Source organism: Crinia signifera, chromosome 5, assembly GCF_055691185.1.
Source record: "Crinia signifera chromosome 5, ASM5569118v1, whole genome shotgun sequence".
In the NCBI taxonomy this organism is placed as follows: Eukaryota; Metazoa; Chordata; class Amphibia; order Anura; family Myobatrachidae; genus Crinia; species Crinia signifera.
Genome location: NC_139221.1, coordinates 199160824 through 199180031, shown reverse-complemented (window position 1 = coordinate 199180031; position 19208 = coordinate 199160824). Strand labels below are relative to the sequence as shown.

Below are 19208 nucleotides of genomic sequence, written 5' to 3'. Positions count from 1 at the left end.
GCCGCCCACCAATCAAAGCTCACTGGCCGGCTCCTGATTGGCTGCTGGCCCACGAGCTCTGATTGGCGGACGGCCCAGTCACAAGGATGCACAGTAAGGGGTAGGAGAGATGCGCGATGCGCGCTCTCCTCCCCTAAGAAGGAGAAGGGATTCAGGGAACCGGCAGCAGGGGAGACTGGGACAGACGGTGGGCGGCGGGCAGCAGTGGGAGCAGGAGCCGCACTTTACAAGGGGGAGAGCCGCATGAGGCTCAAGAGCCACAGGTTGGCCACCACTGCTCTAGTGTGTACCCGGCATCATTGCTTTACCCATGCAGAGTTATTTGCTCTTGTTTACATTATTCCCAGGACAAAACCAGGTCCATAGTACAGAAAAATAATAATAATAATAACATAGCAACAAACATGTTCTCCACTGCAAAACTGAAGAACAAACAACACAAAAAATGGCTTCCACTAAGTCTTATAAGTTTATGCAAACTATACATGTTAGTCTGATTGTAGATGTTATTTACTTACAGAACTTACTCCATACATTTTTGTTTCATTTACTAACCTTTTTAAATTCCAGCAATGAGTTAAGAAATCCTGAATTATTCATTAATTTCAGGGCCTCTGCCCAGGATGGCTTCATACATGGTCGCTCAGGATCAGCTGTCACGGTATCAATTTTTCTTTGGAACAGCAGCAACACGCAGTCCATGATTCTCATAATTAAATGAGGAGGTCTACCCAGTTTACGAACAGTGGATATGTCAGCAGGCTTGATAGTCTAAAAGACAATAGGTTTTTCTATAAAACAAATTCAAAGCTACAACAAAGACCCAACAAGCTGCTACAAGGGACATACGTTTCTCAGTTTTAGCCATTGTAATTGAATATGATTTAACATTACTAAAGACTTGCATGTATTTTTTTATCTAGTTTGTACTAAGACACATTTTGCTCACAGCATATAAATGGAAACACTGGGACAATGGGACAATGTAAAGCATGAATACAAATCTATCCAGGCCACACCCCAGTTCCAACCAGATCACTTTTGGCCACCACCAATCTTGAACTATTGTGCATGATATGTATATATATATATATATATATATATATATATATATATATATATATATATATAGCAGACAGAGGGGTCTGGCACTCCACTTGCCAGCAGGGGATGGCTGTAGTATAGCTGCCCGGGTGCTCACGCCAAAGCCACTGCGTGCTCCAACATAGGTAGAGAAAAAACGTGTCACTCCAGGGACTTCAACAAACGTGTAGTTTATTGGCGCATTATCCTGATGACGGGAAGTGTCCCGAAACGCCGTTGATATGCGCCAATAAACTACACGTTTGTTGAAGTCCCTGGAGTGACACGTTTTTTCTCTACCTATATATATATATATATATATATATATATATATATATATATATATATATATATATATATATATATATATATATATATATATACTACCACAATAGTGTCAGGCGCCCTGTATTACAATGATTATTTCTGTCTTTCCATACGCACAATACTATTCCATAAGAACCATACATATATTTACGTGTATAAAAATGCTGTTTATTAAAACATGAATTGCTTAAAATCAGGTTCTTCTTATCATAGGAGTACACTCTTTAGAAGAACCTGATTTTAAGCAATTCATGTTTTAATAAACAGCATTTTTATACAGGTAAATAAATATATGTATGGTTCTTATGGAATAGTATTGTGCATATGGAAAGACAGAAATAATCATTGTAATACAGGGCGCCTGACACTATTGTGGTAGTATTGGGTAGAGGTAGCTCCGCTAGTAGGGAGCAAAGTGTCTTTGGCGACCACTTATTGATAGCGCAAATTCCAGGAATTTTGTTGTTGTATATATATATATATATATATATATATATATATATACATACATACATACATATATATATATATATATAAGAGGATTTTGGTACTCACCGATAAATCCATTTCTCTGAGATCAGCAGGGGCCACTGGGAATCACTTCGGGTTTTGGAGCATGGTTAGCTGGGAGCTAGGCACTACTTAGTTTTAATACAGGGGAGACTAGCTCCTCCCCTCCAAGACCCATCATCCCCCAGTGAGAAAATTGGTAACTAGAGGAGATAGGAACAAAAAAACGTTATAACAACAACAATAACACAACAACCAGGCAAGCGAGTAAACTGGACCCACGTACAGCCACAACGACCAGGATCCGCAGGCTGGGTTGGGCGCCCAGTGGCCCCTGCTGATCTCAGAGAAATGGATTTATCGGTGAGTACCAAAATCCTCTTTTCTCTGACATGCAGCAGGGGCCACTGGGAATCACTTCGGGGAGGTTCCAAAGACCAGGCCCCGGGTGGGAGAGCGCTGGGGATTCTGGAGGACCAAACGACCGAACGCTGCGGCAGAGTCAGCGAAGGTGTCGAAACTGTAAAAACGCACAAACGTATTTACGGACGACCAAGTGGCCGCCCTGCAAATCTGCGCAACTGTAGCGCCTCGTCTTGCAGCCCAAGACGTGCTTACAGCTCTGGTAGAATGTGCCGTCAAGGAGGAAGGCGGTATTCTCCCCGCCTTTAAGTAGGCACCTCTGATTGTGAATTTTATCCATCTCGCTAGTGTTTGTTTTGAAGCCGGACGTCCCCGGCGAAAAGCGTCGTACAACACGAACAAACTATCCGTTTTACGGATACGTCTAGTTCTAGACACATAAATCTTTAAGGCGCGCACAACATCCAACGATTCTTGCTGAGAAGAGTCCCCTTGAAAAGCCGGTACCACTATAGGTTGGTTCATATGATATGAAGAAACCACTTTTGGGAGGAACGCAGAAGTCGTGCGTAGCTCCGCCCTGTCCTCATGAAAAATGAGATATGGAGCTCTGCAGGACAGTGCACTGAGCTCGGATACTCTGCGCGCAGAGGCCAGAGCTAGCAGAAGGACCGTCTTCCAACACAAGAACTTAAGTTCCACCCTTTCCAGCGGTTCAAAAGTCTCTGACTGGAGGAACGACAGGACCAAGTCTAGGTCCCATGGAGGAACAGGTGGAGCAAACGGAGGTTGCACTCTAAGGACCCCTTGCAAAAAGGTCTGGATATCAGGCAATAGTGCTAACCTCCTTTGAAAAAGGATGGACAACGCTGAGATCTGTACCTTCAGCGATCCTAGCTTAAGGCCTGCATCCAGACCTCGTTGCAGGAACAACAGTAAGCGAGAGAGCTTGAAATTCCGATAAGGCCAGCCTTTTTCCTCACACCACTTTGAATATGTGCGCCAAATCCGGTGGTAATGGGCTGCTGACGACGGTCTACGAGCCCTCAGCATGGTGGGAATTACTGAACGAGGTATGCCCCGCTCCCTCAACACCGCGGTCTCAATAGCCACGCCGTCAAATGGAGCTGTGTCAACTTTTGATGCCAAAATGGGCCCTGCTGTAGAAGGTCCTGGCGTAGCGGCAGTCGGACTTCGTCCACTGCCATCCTCTGAATGTCCGAGAACCATGACCGTCGAGGCCAAAAGGGCGCTATGAGAATCGCCTGGACTGACTCTCTTTTGAGCTTCTTCAAGACTGGCGCTAGGAGAGGCAGCGGAGGGAACAGGTAGACCAACCTGTAGTTCCACGGAGTTGATAGCGCGTCGATTGCTATTGCTCCTGGGTCTCTTGTGCGAGCCACATACCTTGGTAGCTGATGATTTTCCCGCGAGGCCATCAGGTCCACCTCGGGAGTGCCCCACCTCCTGGTGAGGTCTTGAAACACCTCTGGGTGTAGGGACCATTCTCCTGGATGCAGACTCTTTCGGCTGAGAAAATCTGCTTCTATGTTCTCCACTCCTGGAAGGAACACCGCCATCAGAACCACCTTCCAACGTTCTGCCCAAAGAAGGATTCTTCTGACCTCTGTCATGGCCATTTTGCTTCGAGTTCCCCCTTGCCTGTTCACATAGGCCACTGCTGTCGCATTGTCCGAGCGGACCTTCACTGCGTGACCCTGAAGTAGATTCTCCGATCTGATCAGCGCATTGTAAATAGCCCTTAACTCCAATACATTGATCGGTAAGGTCTGTTCCTGGGTAGTCCATCTTCCCTGCATTCTGAGGTCTAGGAGGACCGCTCCCCAACCGCTCAGACTGGCGTCCGTCGTCATTACCGTCCAATTGTGGATCGCGAAGCGACGGCCCTCGCTCAAGTGATCTCGCTGGAGCCACCAAGTCAAGGATAGACGGGCGTGAGGGGATAACCGGATCTGTCTGTGAAGCAATAGATGAGAACCTGCTCCCTTCTTGAGGAGGTCCATCTGAAAAGTTCTGGAGTGAAAGCGCCCCCAGGCCAGTGCCGGAAAGGCCGACACCATCTTCCAACCAAAGGCCCAGAAAGCGAATCCTCTGAGAAGGGGTCAGCGAGGACTTCTTGTAATTCATGACCCAGCCTAAGCTGGTCAGCATCGAAATCGTCCTCCTGGTATGGTCCTCGAGCATCTGAACTGAAGGGGCCTTGACGAGAAGGTCGTCCAGATAAGGGATTATCGTCACCCCCTGGCTCCGAAGAGCGGCAATCGCCACCGACAGAGTCTTGGTGAACACTCTGGGGGCTGACGATAATCCGAAAGGTAGAGCCCTGAATTGAAAATGGTCTCTGCCCACTGCGAAGCGTAGAAAAACCTGGTGATGGCTGCAGATGGGGATATGCAGATAAGCATCCTTTATGTCCAGGGAAATCATATATTCCCCTGGCTCCAAGGAAGCTATTACTGAATGGACTGACTCCATCTTGAATGGTTGGTGCGAGACCAGTAGGTTCAAGGCCTTGAGGTTTAGTATGGGTCGCACAGACCCATCCGGCTTCGGCACCACAAAGAGATTGGAGTAATACCCCAACCTTCTCTGTGAGACCGGAACCGGACAGATGACCTGGGAGTCCAACAGCATCTGTATAGCCAGGAGAATCCCATCTCTCTTGACCGAGGATTCTGGCAGCGCTGTGGTGAAGAACCTGTTGGGAGGGGGAGCGTCGAACTGTATACGATAGCCCTCCGAAATAATCCTGCGAACCCAAGGGTCCTCCGTTAGGGAGAACCATTGGGTTCTGAAGTAAGAGAGACGTGCTCCGACTGACCAGTCTCCCACTGAAGCTGGCAAACCGTCATGCTGCCGGCTTTGGGGGCTGTTTTGGCTCCTGGGCCCGGAGGGCGGCCTGTGGACGAGATCTGGCTCTAGTACCTCTGGAGGATTGGAAGCCTCTTCCTCTGCCCCGAAAGGAACGTTGTGGGCGAAAGGATTGAAAAGAGGGTCCCGCATACTGGCGTCTCTGAGGAGGTGCCGCTGTTGGCAAGAAGGCCGACTTTCCCCCGGTAGCCTGCGAAATCCATCTGTCCAGTTCTGGACCGAATAGAATATCACCCGCAAAGGGGAGACCCTCGACCGCTCTCTTAGACTCTGCGTCCGCCTGCCAAGACCGCAGCCACAAGGCCCGTCTCGCTGCAATGGCGTTCGCAGAGATGCGTGATGAAATAAGGGAAATATCCTTAGCAGCGTCTCCAAGGAATCCTGCCGACTCCTTAATATGTTCCGCCAGTTGGCGAATCTCCTCTGCTGGCATCCCTGAGTCGAGGCCCTCAGTGATCAGCTCCGCCCACCTGGCATTTGCCCTATTTACCCAGGCCGACACTATGGCCGGCCGAAGCTGGGCACCCGCCGCCGTATACATGGCCTTTAAGGTGGCTTCCATCTTTCTGTCTGACGGATCCTTGAGCGAACATGCCCCTGGGACTGGCAAGGTGGTCTTCTTGGATAACCTTGACACGGATGTGTCCACCGGAGGAGGTGTTTCCCATTTGCTTAAGGCTGCTGGCTCAAAAGGGTACATAGAAGGAAACCTCTTCGGTACCTGAAAACGCCTGTCCGGCCGCTTCCAGGCCTCTAAAAGCTGATCCTGGTTTGGGCAAGGAAACACCACAGAGGCTTTTTGTGTATTTCCAAATAAATCCAACTCCTGGGGAGCCGGAAGAGGATCCTCAGGCAAATGTAGGACCTCTTTAACTGCAAGGATAAGGGCTTCTATACCAACCGGAGTTGGCTCCGCCTCCTGAGGGGTATCCTGTACCTCCTCCCACTCGCCCTCTTCCATCTCTTCAAAGGGCTCAGGCTCCTCGTCGGTGTCCTCTCCCTGAAGCATCATCTGAAAAGGGCGCTTCTGGGCTAAGGGGCCCGGCCTCTGGGGCTTGGCAAGGGCCCCCGCCAAGGAGTCCACTGACCTGGACAAAGCCGTAGCCCATGCAGGCTCTGCCCTGCGGGATACTGCCAACTCCGCAGATAATTTAGACATAGTACCAACTAGGGCTGCAGCCCACTGGGGGGCTGGTGTGTCGGTAGTCTGGGACCCTGACGGGGGGACCGCACAGGTCTGACAGACTGAAGTTCCCCCATCAGAGTATTGGGAGAACTTATTTGAACAAACTGTGCAGGTGAAAGACTTTTGAGCAGCCTTGGACCTGCTCGCCATGTCTGCACGTGGGCCACTGATTTTTAAGGCACACACAACACACACACACACTCACACCCACACAAGACAGTGGGTCACCCTAGGGCAATACCCAAATCCCCCCTGGGAGAGCGGGTCCTGGAAGGGAGTAAGTCCCTATAAACAAAATCAGAAAGTGCCCTGAAAGGGTTACTGTGGCTGCAGTCTGCAAGACAAGAGGAGAAAGCAGCATATAATGTGTGTGTGTGTGACTTAACAGGGCCGCGCCATGCCCCCTCAGCGCGCACCTTCCCCCCCTCCTCACCGCAGCCTTGCCTGTGCCCTGCTTAGGAAGGGGACAGTCCGGCGCTTGGAGGGCTTGCTGCGCCTGTCTATTCAGGCATGCTATCAAACCCTCCTCTCGGCCGCCATTAACCCCCGCCGCGCCAGTCAAAATGGCGGCGGCGCCTTGCAGGGACAGCGCTGTTCGCGTATAGAGGCTAGGGACAGGTGGGGGCTAGTACGCGCGCCCTCTTACAAAGGCGCGCTCAGACCCCCGCCGCAGCCGCCATTAACCCCTTCCGCCGCGCCAGCTGTCTAGCGCGGCGTCTGACAGATTAGCGCTGCGGCGTCTGTGTGTTATTAACAAGACATGGGTCTTTTACTCACCCCTGCTGAGGTCTTCAGTCGCGCCTGGCAATCCTCTTTATGGAGGGTGGCAGGAACGCTGTTATGTCGCGGCAGGTGCCTTTGAAGAGGCCCTGACTGACAGCCTGGGAAATCCCAGGGGCGCTGGAAACCCGGACCCTAGCTTTTCAATAAGCAGGGAAGGGATCCTTAAGTATATTTTGAAGATTTTTGAGAAAAAAAAAATACTATAAAGATTAGAGTAGTGCAGGAGCAGTGAGAGCTGTGACTAGCTCCCTCAGGCACAATTTTCTCACTGGGGGATGATGGGTCTTGGAGGGGAGGAGCTAGTCTCCCCTGTATTAAAACTAAGTAGTGCCTAGCTCCCAGCTAACCATGCTCCAAAACCCGAAGTGATTCCCAGTGGCCCCTGCTGCATGTCAGAGAAATATATATATAACACACACGCACACACATATACTTGACGTCTGCAGTGAATTCCAATACTACGAGAATGTAAATTATCTTTACCTGCAGAGCTGCCTCTGCCTCCTCCAGGGCTGGCCGGGCCACCTCAAGCTTCTCTTCTGCTGATGCCTTGGCAATAGCGATTTCATCGACTATAGCCTGTGCTTTGTCTTTCACCTTTTGCACCTGCATCTTTACTTTTTCAGCTGCTTGTGCTTTCAGAGTTACTTCTTGCAAAACCTCATCTGCCTTCTTGGAAGCAACAGCAAGGTCTTTCTCTTTTACTGCTAGCTCTTTTGACAACTGGTTGACAGACACTTCAGCTTCCATCAATTTTGCAAGACCTGGGTAGAAGGTAATGAAAGAACTGAATTGTCAATTACATAAAGGATTTATTTCAAATGCCTGACCCCCAATATTGGACACCTATTGCAGTATCAAGCACTATATAATATATAAATGTCTAGGTTTTTCTATTTTTTTGAAAATCTATATATTGGGCAGGATTCATAAATTCTCATTACATGCACCACAGCTGTCTTCATATTCAGCAGCTATCTTACAATATGCAATACCTGTAGTTGTCTTAAGAAACAGATACCCACTTCGGGCTTTTGTGATCCACTTGCTACATCCAAAGATACAGGATTGGATCCTGTCCATTAACATCAGACATATAAGTAACTACACGATCACTCAGGATTTCTGCATAAAACTAGTTAACCAGCAACAGTGAAAGTACCATAGTATCATAGAGCTCAGCAACTGTCTTCAACATGCTCAAGGAAAGGGGCCATATTTTCTGGAATCTTCCACCTAAACGGCTATGCCTGCGCACAGTGAGGCTGCTAGGCTCCACATAGTAGATTATCAGTAATATTGGGTTTACGTAAATCTCTTAATTGGGTCTATAGTTCTTTAAAACAATTTGGACCAACTGAAATAAATCTAAGCTCCATATTTATCAAGCTAAGTTTACCATTCCTACCACAAATCTATGCACATTGAATATTAAATTGTACTATTGACATTTTCTTTTGATGGAACAAAATGAAGATAAAAGGAAATGTACCTGTTTTCATGCGGTTGGACAGATTTTCAACATTTTCAAATTTTTCTCCATATATTGCTTTGTAACCTCCAATGAAGGACAGATATGACTTTGGAGTGACGTATGTCTGGCGTCTGTATCTCTCAAAGTATTCAACACACTTTTCTGCCACAATATCTTGGAATGTTCCCATTGTGTTCACTACACTCCGCTTTACCTCTTCTGTGCATTCTATTTTATAAGAAGCTAAAAAGTGATGGGCCACAGCAACCAAAGCATCTCGTGGCCAACGTTGAAACCAGTCCATTGTACATCCAGAAATGAGGCCAGGGAACTTTAATGCTCTGGTTCTGAATTTTTCCCCAACTGGAGAGAAGCAAAGCACCACGTGCAAGTTACTGCGGACACGAGAGAGGAAGTAATCATAAAGGTTTTCAGCGGTTGGTGCCCGTCTTGGATACTCTTTCTTCATGATAGGAATTAAGTCTTGTGTGATCTCATCAATCTCGTCTCTTGCAAACAAGTTGGACACTTCTCCAGAAGCCAGCACATTATTCATATACTCTAGAAAAGATTCATCCTTAATTTCATTGTCAGTGAATATGAAGGTAATGCCTTTTCCTTTTTGGCCTGCTGTGCGGTATAATAGCTTCAGATCATCCAGAAGGTTATTTGTACCATATGTTCTGAAATAAATTGGATACATAATTTTCTTTTAATTACAACATAAAGCACTACAAAAACATAATTTCATTCACTCAGCCCATTTAAACAATAAAAAGCTCACTTTCAGGGTTGGTAAACAAGCTACAAATCTGTAAATATATTAAGCCTCACATCATAAAACACTACTCACCTTTATGGGTTCAGTGATTGCGTTCAGTTCTAAATTCATTAGGTCATAGAAGAGGACTATGGAGTTTTATTTTAAATTAATTCAACACTATGTAAGTAGATGTGTTTATCATGTACTAAACATTTTTGTTGAAAGAAATAAAGATTTTATTTTTGCCTGTTGCTATGGGACAGTGTTTCATACCACCTCACATAGTGGGTAGAACCTGGTTATTGGGAAAAATCTATATAGTCTTGATAGGCTGCAACAGATAGGAACACATATCACTTCCAACAAAAGCAATACATGTTTGTGTAAATAAGCAAATAAAAGACGTAGGTGGATAGTTTAAAAAGCCCCATACAGTACATTGGGCAGTTGTTTCTCCAAATCTCTGATCCAACCAGAACCTTTGTTTTAAAAATCCCTGGTTTCTTTATCTAGACCATTTTGGGGTTGTAATGGAGTATCAAGCTTTTTCAACATGTTTTATAGCCCTGATTCCACAAACCAGTGTCAGGGGATTGGAGAATCGTGACAATCAGTGACTGATGTATGAGGACCTTTACTCCAGTCTCCTGGTAGCCCTGGCAGCCAATACAGACAGGGTACCATGCTGTTTAAAAAGTTATTTTAACAATTAGGGGGAAATTTACTAAAGGAAATTTGTAAAAAATAGGTGTATTTGTATTTAAAAATACACTTATTTTTGACATTTACTATCCCGAAAATAAGGCAATTCGTATTCGTATTGATGTGCTATCAATACGAATACGAATTGCCGTATTTTCGGGATAGTAAATGTCAAAAATAAGCGTATTTCTAAATAAAACTACACCTATTTTTTTTACAAATTTCCTTTAGTAAATTTCTCCCTTAGTTTCAATATAAATCTTCCTGGAATATATTCTGCTTTATAGGCTTGGGCCATACAGATAATTTGACCACTTATCTTATACAAGAGAATGTCTAATCTTCTAAACAGCATACATTGCTTACTTTGTCACCTTCTGGAAAGTACTATGCATTTAAGTACTGGGTGATAAAGAAACCAAAATTTCCCTGGCCACAAGACATACTTGCTTACCATCCCTTAATGGCAGGAAAGCTGCCAAAATGAGGTGGCCCTCATGGCAGTCTGGAAAGGTGGGCTCCCACCTTCTCCCAGGACCACCTGCATCCCCCTCAGCTGCAGAAACAAAATCAGATGATCTTGGCGCATCATGAAGGGGGCTAAAATGAAGCAAATTGCAGCATTCTATGTTAACTTAGCGGCAACCCCTCTAGGTAGACCCACATCGTAGGATTTGTTTGAAAAGAGGGTGGGGCTTGATGACATCAGTGCCATCACCGGACCTGCACATGGGCGTCTCCTCCATGGGCTTTTTCTGGGATAGGATAACAAGAATATAGGCAAATAGGTCACATGTTTACTCTCATCAGGTGTAGTGTATGATAATGTAGTGTCATACTGAAGTATGACCGAATACCTAACACCCCACAAGAGGCCTGAAAGGGACCAGCAGGAAGTAAGAACGCATACATTGGTAAGGTTATTATGCTGCAATTGCCATTTCAGATGTGTTTTTTTTTTATTATTAAGTCATTATTAAGTCATCATCAGTTACTTATAAGGCTGTAAAATATTTATTTTGCAGAAGAAATTTCCCCCATTGTAAACTCAGGGTATGTCTGACATTTCTTGTTCATCCTCTAAAAGGACACAAAACTTATATTTATTTCCCTTTCTGGAACAATTTCCTTATTAATACATTTGGTGAGATATTTCTCCAAGAGAAAACTTGTTTGACACTTTCAGAAAACCTTCTTACTGTTTTAGTGTCCTATTAATACATGATGAAGGCTGTAGGAAAATACAGAAGATGAAAGCACAAGCTGGTTCTATAGAGGTTACAGTCCTCTGAATCAGCATTATTTAAATTCATCTTATTTTCAGAGATGTTCCTCTGTATCCCCTTATTCCTCTTGAGTCTACCAAGTATCAAGACATGAAAGTACCTTTGAACTGAAAGTTTAATGCACAGAATGAACACTACTTGTTAAAATTAATCAAGCTTTATCTCTGGGGTAAAAACGTAAATGTTCCCATTTAATATTTACCCGAAATATAGTAGAGGATTTAATGCAGTTTGCTCAGAGGCAAGCATTATAATATTTGTGGGATCATTACAAATATCCAAGCATTTCCATGCTTCATATTAAGGAAATGTCTGATTTGGTCATTATTATGGTAATTGACTCTTTGATATAAGAAATGGTTGAACCTTTCATGATTTGTTTTATATATTTAAATAATTTGTATCATCTGTAACATCAATGTAGAAATAAGTATTGTATCTTAATTTCATTTCTCATTCTTTTTAGAAGGGTTTTCTCACTTTGAGACAACCTACGTTGTATATTAAGTACACTTTAACCCCCTGTGAAGATCCCCTCTGATAGCTCTTAAAAAAGGTATGAGGTAGAGGAAAAACTGTGTAGGACTTTTGCTAGCCTATATTGGATACTAAAGCGCCTTAAAAGGGAGGTATGCTTTGCATGTAGCTCCTGATAGAATTACACACCTTTATTTCAAACAGAACTTTAAAAAAATTATTCATAAGATTTTTTAACTGATAATTAAAAACAAATACAAATACAATACAAAATAAAAACTATAATGCAATAAACAGTGGACTGGTAAAAGAGTATCAAAAGCACTGGAAAAATTCAACAGTGTACTAGTCCAGCCAAGCAGACAGACAATTATAAGTCCATCTCAGACTTCATGGCTGAGGCATAAAGAGAGGCAATTGATTTAGACTAAATATTTGGTACTTGTTTCCTAGCATGGCGCCCGTCGGGTTGATCGCATGCCTTAAGTTTAAGGTACTTAAGGCATGCGATAAACCCGATGGACCCGATTTTATGTCAATCACCAGTGTATTTGCCAGTGAAAGCCAAAATCGCGTTGATCGGGTCCATCGCGGGCCATTATAATGGGCCGCGGCGCGATCGACGCGATTTTCCCATAGAGAATAATGTTAAATTAGAAAATAGCGTTGATAGGGTCCATCGCGGCCCATTATAATGGGCTGCGACGCGACCGACGCGATCAACCCGAATTACCCATAGAGAATAATGTTAAATTCTTTTTAAAGGTAAAATCGGGTTGATCAACCCGATTTTACATAGGGAACAATGGGAAATGGGCCAATATGGCCCATTTCTCATTGTATAGGGTCAGAAAGTATGGTGAATGTCCCCCCATTGTTAACGCCATCCCACTATTGCCGCCAACCCGAAGCATGGCGAGCGCAGCGAGCCCCGTGAGGGGACGCATATACCTGTGAAGTTATGCGCGTCCCCTCACGGGGCTCACTGTGCTCGCCACACTTCCGGCACGGTGGCTAGCTGCGCTCGCCACACTATATAAAATCAACTCCACGCCGACGTGGATAGTGGGGGTATGAAAAGGTCGGAGGACGCGTACCGCCGCCCCTCGCGGGCTCGCTGCACTCGCCACGCTTTGGGTTGGCATCAACAGTGGGGTGGCGTTAACGATGGGGGGCCATTTCAACCATCAGGGGGGGTTGCTATTAAAATGGGGGGTTTTGGGGCTTTTTACATTGAAATCAATGTAAATTCGGGTCTCAGGGACCATTTTACATTGTTTCCAATGTAAAAATCGGGTCAATCGTGTCGGTCGCATCGCATGCGATTTGGTTGGCATGCGATGTGATCAACGCGATTTTTCCGACCCGATCAATACATTCAAAATCGGTGGCGCCGTGCTAGGAAAAAAGTACCAAATATTTTTGAATTTCAACATAGCATTTCTGACCAAGAGATCAGGGGGGTGATTCTGGTTCATCCACCACATTGTGAATTTGCAATGGGGACCGATGTTTATGACCTGCTTATGCGCAAGTCTTTACTGTGGGTGCCCTAGTAGACTTGCATAGGCCAGGGGGGCATTCACATGCAAATTACCTGCGTTTCCAAGGCTTATCCACAAATACTTAGGTGTGCCCAGGAAAACGCTGGGCATCCACTGCCGAATGGGGACAGCCACATGACTTCTGGGGTGGGCGGCTGACATCACCGGATGTCAGCTGCCCGTCCTGTTCTTGGAGCAGGGCACCGCTAATCTGAGTCACCAGAGAGTGATTTACTGTAGATTAGTGAGTGCTATCGAAATCATTCGATGGTCGGTGACCATAAAATGATTTTAGGTCCCCACGCAAGGCTGTGAATGGATGTTTATGCAAAACATCCAGTCACAGTGCTGCGGGGAAATTCGGCGACTAGCGGGGGGGGGGGGTGGGCATTCGTATGGGCGGCAAGTGGAGTAACATGGCTCGCAAAGCAGAGAATGGATGCTGCTTTGCGAGCCAACCAGAATCCGGCCCCAGGACTATTCTTGACTAACTGACGCATTAACTAGCGATAGCCTATTCTGCAATGCAAGGGCCTGCAGGAGCCATCCAAAGTTTTTTATCCAAAATTTTAGATGTCCGCAAGGAAAGATATTTTCCCATGTAAACCACCACAAAATAGAATGACATTCCAAGAACAGACTAGTTCAATGAAAAGTAGTCTTCAAAATAATTTTATTTGTGCAGAATATAGGTATTTGGAATGGATAACCTCTCAGAGGTCAATATCAATTTCAGCTTTCAAAGTATGGTGTGGTTTTTGTGTCATTATCTGGTCTTATATGGAAGTGTGCTGATGGTAAAAGTGGCAAACCATGTAGTTTGCTACTTTTGCTGAAAGAGCTATATTTTCTGTATGTCACCTGTCTCCTCCTCCCCTTAAATTGTCAGCTGCTATGAAAAGGGCTTCTCATTTGTTCTCACAGCCCTCTTCTTTTGCTATTCAATGAAAGCTCCCTTCTACTCCGCGACTGTCTATAGCGGCATCTCCTATCGCAGCTCACCCTTAGGAATGTGCCAATTGTTCCATTGCTTCCTTACATCTCAGTTTAGTAAGAATGATGCTGTTAATGTTACTTGTGCTGTAGTTTTCCAGTTACTGTAATGTTAACTTCTATGTTCCCTGTATTGTGTCTGTGCGTGCTATATGTACAGTGCTGCAAACCACTTGTGGCACCTTACAAATAACTGTAATAATCATCATCATCTCACAAATCTCTCCATAATCGGCAGCTCTGGGCACACATTGAGACTCTGTACAGTCCCAGTGACTCCACTGCCTACAAGAGAGTGCAGAACCTGAAACCCGCAGACGACGTACAAACTTTACTAAAGCTGGGGGGGAAAGTGGGGTACGGGTCATTGCGTCGACCACTGATGGTTGACATGGCTTATGTTGACATATGAAATAGGTCGCTGTGGCTTATGTCGACACATGAGATACGTCAACATGGCTAAGGTCGAAATGGTTCTTAGGTCAACACAAGCATTAGGCCAACAATGGGAAGGTTGACAGTCAAAAGGTCGACATGAGTTTATCACATTCTTTTTTGGCCCCGCAATGAGCCAGGACTCCTAGCATTTGCATTCCATGCAAGATAGTCTATATGGTTACGCCACTGTAGTCAATGTAATATTCAAAACCAGTGCTTGTGACTTCCACATAACTGAAACAAATTTCCTTTTATTCTGTTTATAGAAACCTTTGGCTTAGCTGTGCTGCAAAAATAATGATAATACTCTAATGCGCTGTGATTGACCACTGCTTTAGAGGTCTAAATTGAGTATTGGACAATTTTGTACCTTTGTCCTACAATGGACGTGTGGGCAATATTCAAGCCACTGCATTTTGAATAGAGAGACCCACCACAAGAATCTCTAATCAGCCGTTTGCCCAGTAAAACACAAATTGGTTTTATACTGTACTAAACAACTTCTGAGCAGCCCTTTGCAAGACATATGCATGCGCAGCAGTGGCGACTCTTACCTCTGTGGAGAAGGGGGCTGCTGCAATGCTGGACCCCACTGATGGTGCCCGTGGGCCATACTGCTGCTGCTGCCGGTCCTGCCCTCCCCCCCCCCCCCCCATCGCAGTCGCGAGACCAGCACATGCACAGCAGCCATTAGAGGCATCTCAGTGGAAGGGAACAGCTCCCAATATGACTGCATTGGGTGACTGGCAGGTCAGACTTCTAATAAGAAGCCACTGCCAGTCTCAGTGAAGCCAGAGCAGTCTCACAGCATCTGGCTTCACACAGTGACGGATTTTACCTGGTGGGGGCTGCAGCCCTGCAGACCATAGGTAAAAACCGCCACTGATGCGCAGCACAAAATGGTACTTGTGTAATAGCACGGCGCCCAGCTACGCCACGTGCTAAGCTAGGCTAAGCTACACTTTCAGTGTAGCCTAACGGCTGCCTAGCGTACTCCACAGCACCCCGGCTCTGTCCCCGGCGTCGATGACAAGCCTAGTGAGCGCCTCTCACAGAAGCACCAGTAACCGCCAGATCCCTTGCTCTGGCAGGGGCCGGCGGAGAGGGGATCATGCGGGTGCTGGCGGAGAGGCGCTCCATCTGTCTGAGACGCAGGTATATATATATATATATATATATATATATATATATATATATATATATATATATATATATATATATATGGTATATGATCCAATATGAACAATAAATAAAGTATTTAGAATATAAAGCTTGCTCTAAAGCTAATGCTAAGTAGTCGGAAGCAATCATTCTCCCATTTTCATGATAATTTTCCCATTGTGGGCACTGTTCTTCTATAATGTATAGCTGATATTTCATTATAACTCAGCAGAGCAAATAATACAATATGATTGCTCAATCTCACTGTCATAGGTAGATACTGATTAGCGTTTCCTTGGCACCATGGATAACAGCTGGAAAACCACAAAGCATCTTAGCTCTATTAAACCATGCACATAAGTACGTGCTACTTGCAAATGTCTGGGATGTCATTGTATGCAAAAAGCAATCATGTGTAACTCTCTTCATTAATTATCATATGCATTTTATACTGTGAAAGCCATTGGCGAAGACCTATTGTGAGCTATCAGAAAGCTAGGATTGCCATTGATCCTCATACTGAAAAATGATCGTGCCTAGAATGTTTCATAATTCTCTCCTTTTATGGTGACTCTCCTGAGTGTTAGAAGTAAGTCAGTACCATTCTGTTTCTTCTGATAACATCAACCTGTGCTGTGCAATACATTTATCTGCATACTAATTCCATACCTAATTGATTTGTTAACATAATATTTACTGAAATGTCACATATAATTACAGTATATGTCCAATTTTCTTCTGTAAATCTGTTTAAAATATTAAATCTACATGGTGGTTAAGGACAAGGTTGTATTTAGACATGCTGTTATGATGGTTATAAATTGGCCTATTTTTATAACTTTTGCAGCTTTGAACATCATTTATGTTAAATATTGAAAATGAGTGAATTAGTCATTCAAGAAGAATCAATTGGTACGTTATATAATTAACGGCCATCACTAATATTAAATAATTTGATGTATACATATTTATGCAATAAGTGATTCATTTTGGCAATTCCATGCAGATGTTAGATTACACAGAAAACCCAATTGGACAGGATATAAGAAGTGTCACTTTTATGGTGTGCATTTTAAATACAGTACAAATTACAACAAAAAGATAGTGTACAGGTGTTTGTCCCATTAAAACAAAAAATAAACTGGCACATTAGATCTGCCATTGAATAGGCTGACATAGAACTACCATATGTCTTTACTTTTCTGAGGACAAATCACTTTTTTAACACCAAAAAAATGTTTTAATCAAAATGTTTCCAATTTTTCAGACTCCTGAAGCCACCACTCCAATGATAGCATAAATTAGCATTTCCCATAGATAGAAGATGTAATTAAATACAAATACCCACACATGTATCATTTACTGCTGTGTAGATCCGGAATGGGATCATTCATCAGACTGTATTTAGGTCTACAGTCATTAGGTCGACCCCACTAGGTCGACTGGCAGGAAGGTCGACCTGACTTAAGGTCGACATGGGCCAAGGTCGACATGACTTAAGGTCGAATTTGCATAAAGGTCGACATGAGGAAGGTCGACTGGTCATAAGGTCGACATGGGTTTTTCACTGTTTTTTAATCCGAATGTCGACACAGTCGACATGGACACAGTTGGCAATGAGAATCGGACCCTCGCATCGCTCGCTTCGCTCGCAATGCTTCGGGCACGGTGCCTCGCTGCGCTCGGCACACTATTTTATTCTCCCACCACGCCCTAGTGGATGGTAGGGCATGAAATACCGCCTGTCGGCACATGTCGGCTCAAAAAACAGTGAAAAACCCATGTCGACCTTATGACCAGTCGACCTTCCTCATGTCGACCTTTATGCAAATTTGACCTTAAGTCATGTCGACCTTGGCCCATGTCGACCTTAAGTCAGGTCGACCTTCCTGCCAGTCGACCTAGTGGGGTCGACCTAATGACTGTAGACCTAAATGCAGTCTGACGAATGACCGCATCCCGTAGATCCATAGACAATATTCCTTTTATGCACTAATCCAAATGTAAATACAAAATCCAAACAGTCACAGCTTGACATAATAGAATTGCAATGCTAATGAAAGTACTACCAATAACCGCCGATGCTGTAACCATCATTATCAATACACCATGAACCTTACTCTGCATCATGTGCAATGTTTCTCTTTTGTGCATTCGTTGTGTGTGAGAGGCAACGGTGAACAGGGTATTCGCCAGGTGCTTGCACAAACAGTGCAGATGAGGGGCGGCGTGGGGCGGCGGACCAGGGGATGCGCCCATGGGAACGCCCAGCTGCCAGCCATGTTCCCCTCCAGAACACGCGCAAAGCTAAGACACCTAAGAGTGTCTTAGTTTTGTGTGTACTCACCACATCATTCGATGCATCGAATGATGTGGGTGTCACTCTATAGGCTGCATTATACAAAACATCCATTTACAGCCATGAAGTGGGGCAAAGGCCTGTATGAGTGGCGGGCGGGCTAAAAAAGACTTGCATCGGTGCGAACTTCACAGCGCTGCGTGTCAAGCAGAATAACCTCCCTGGTAACATTGCTACTTAAGTAGAAGTGATACTTTCCAGTGAATGTGCCTGGCCTGCAGTGGCGCACACAGGGGGGGTTTCTGAGTACCCAGAACCCCCCCCCCCCCCCCAGGAATCTAAGGGCCCTAGACTGAAATCTGAGGGACCCCTCTTTCCATGGGTACAATAATTGTAAATATAAGCCCTGGGGAACCAGAGATATCTGACTTCAAATCAGTGGTCCCCATCCAAGCCAGTTAATTGCTCTTCCCAGTCAGATATTTCAGGTTCTGTTGGACTTAAGGTGGGCATACATCGAGCCGATTTGGACCGATTTCGGCCGATTGCGATCAATCGGCCCAATAAATTGGACCAAATCAGTTCTTCATGACATGGCGTTGAGTCCAATGCGCGGTCCCGTGCGTATCGGACCCGGCCCCAGGAGTCGGACCGGCGGGACATAAGATGTGTCGCAATCGGACACATCAGTGAAATATCGCAGGTGCTTTTTCGTACCTGCAATGTTTCTATGTGCACTGCAGCGGGCGGTGGTGGTAATCAGATCAGTGCTGGGGCGGGCGGCGGTGACCATCAGTCTCCACTGTCCAGCACCGTAGCGGGCTGGCACTGCAGCCGCGGCAATTACAACTTTAAAATAACATGTCAAATGACTGCCCGGCTAATGATTGGCTGAGATAGAGCACTCTCAGCCAATCAGTGGCCTCC

General features: G+C 45.2%; 1 protein-coding gene across 1 annotated transcript in view; it reads right to left on the bottom strand.

Annotated features, from left to right (window-relative positions):
- The window catches only part of LOC146080772 (dynein axonemal heavy chain 5-like), a 357582-nt gene that overhangs the window by 107356 nt on the left and 231018 nt on the right, over positions 1–19208 (bottom strand). Inside the window, exons 57-59 of the mRNA XM_083188420.1 lie at positions 8637–9301; positions 7628–7908; positions 556–771 (exon numbers count right to left, since the gene is read on the bottom strand). Of these exons, the coding sequence (XP_083044546.1) occupies positions 556–771; positions 7628–7908; positions 8637–9301 (1162 nt within the window). The remainder of the gene's footprint in view (positions 1–555; positions 772–7627; positions 7909–8636; positions 9302–19208) is intronic.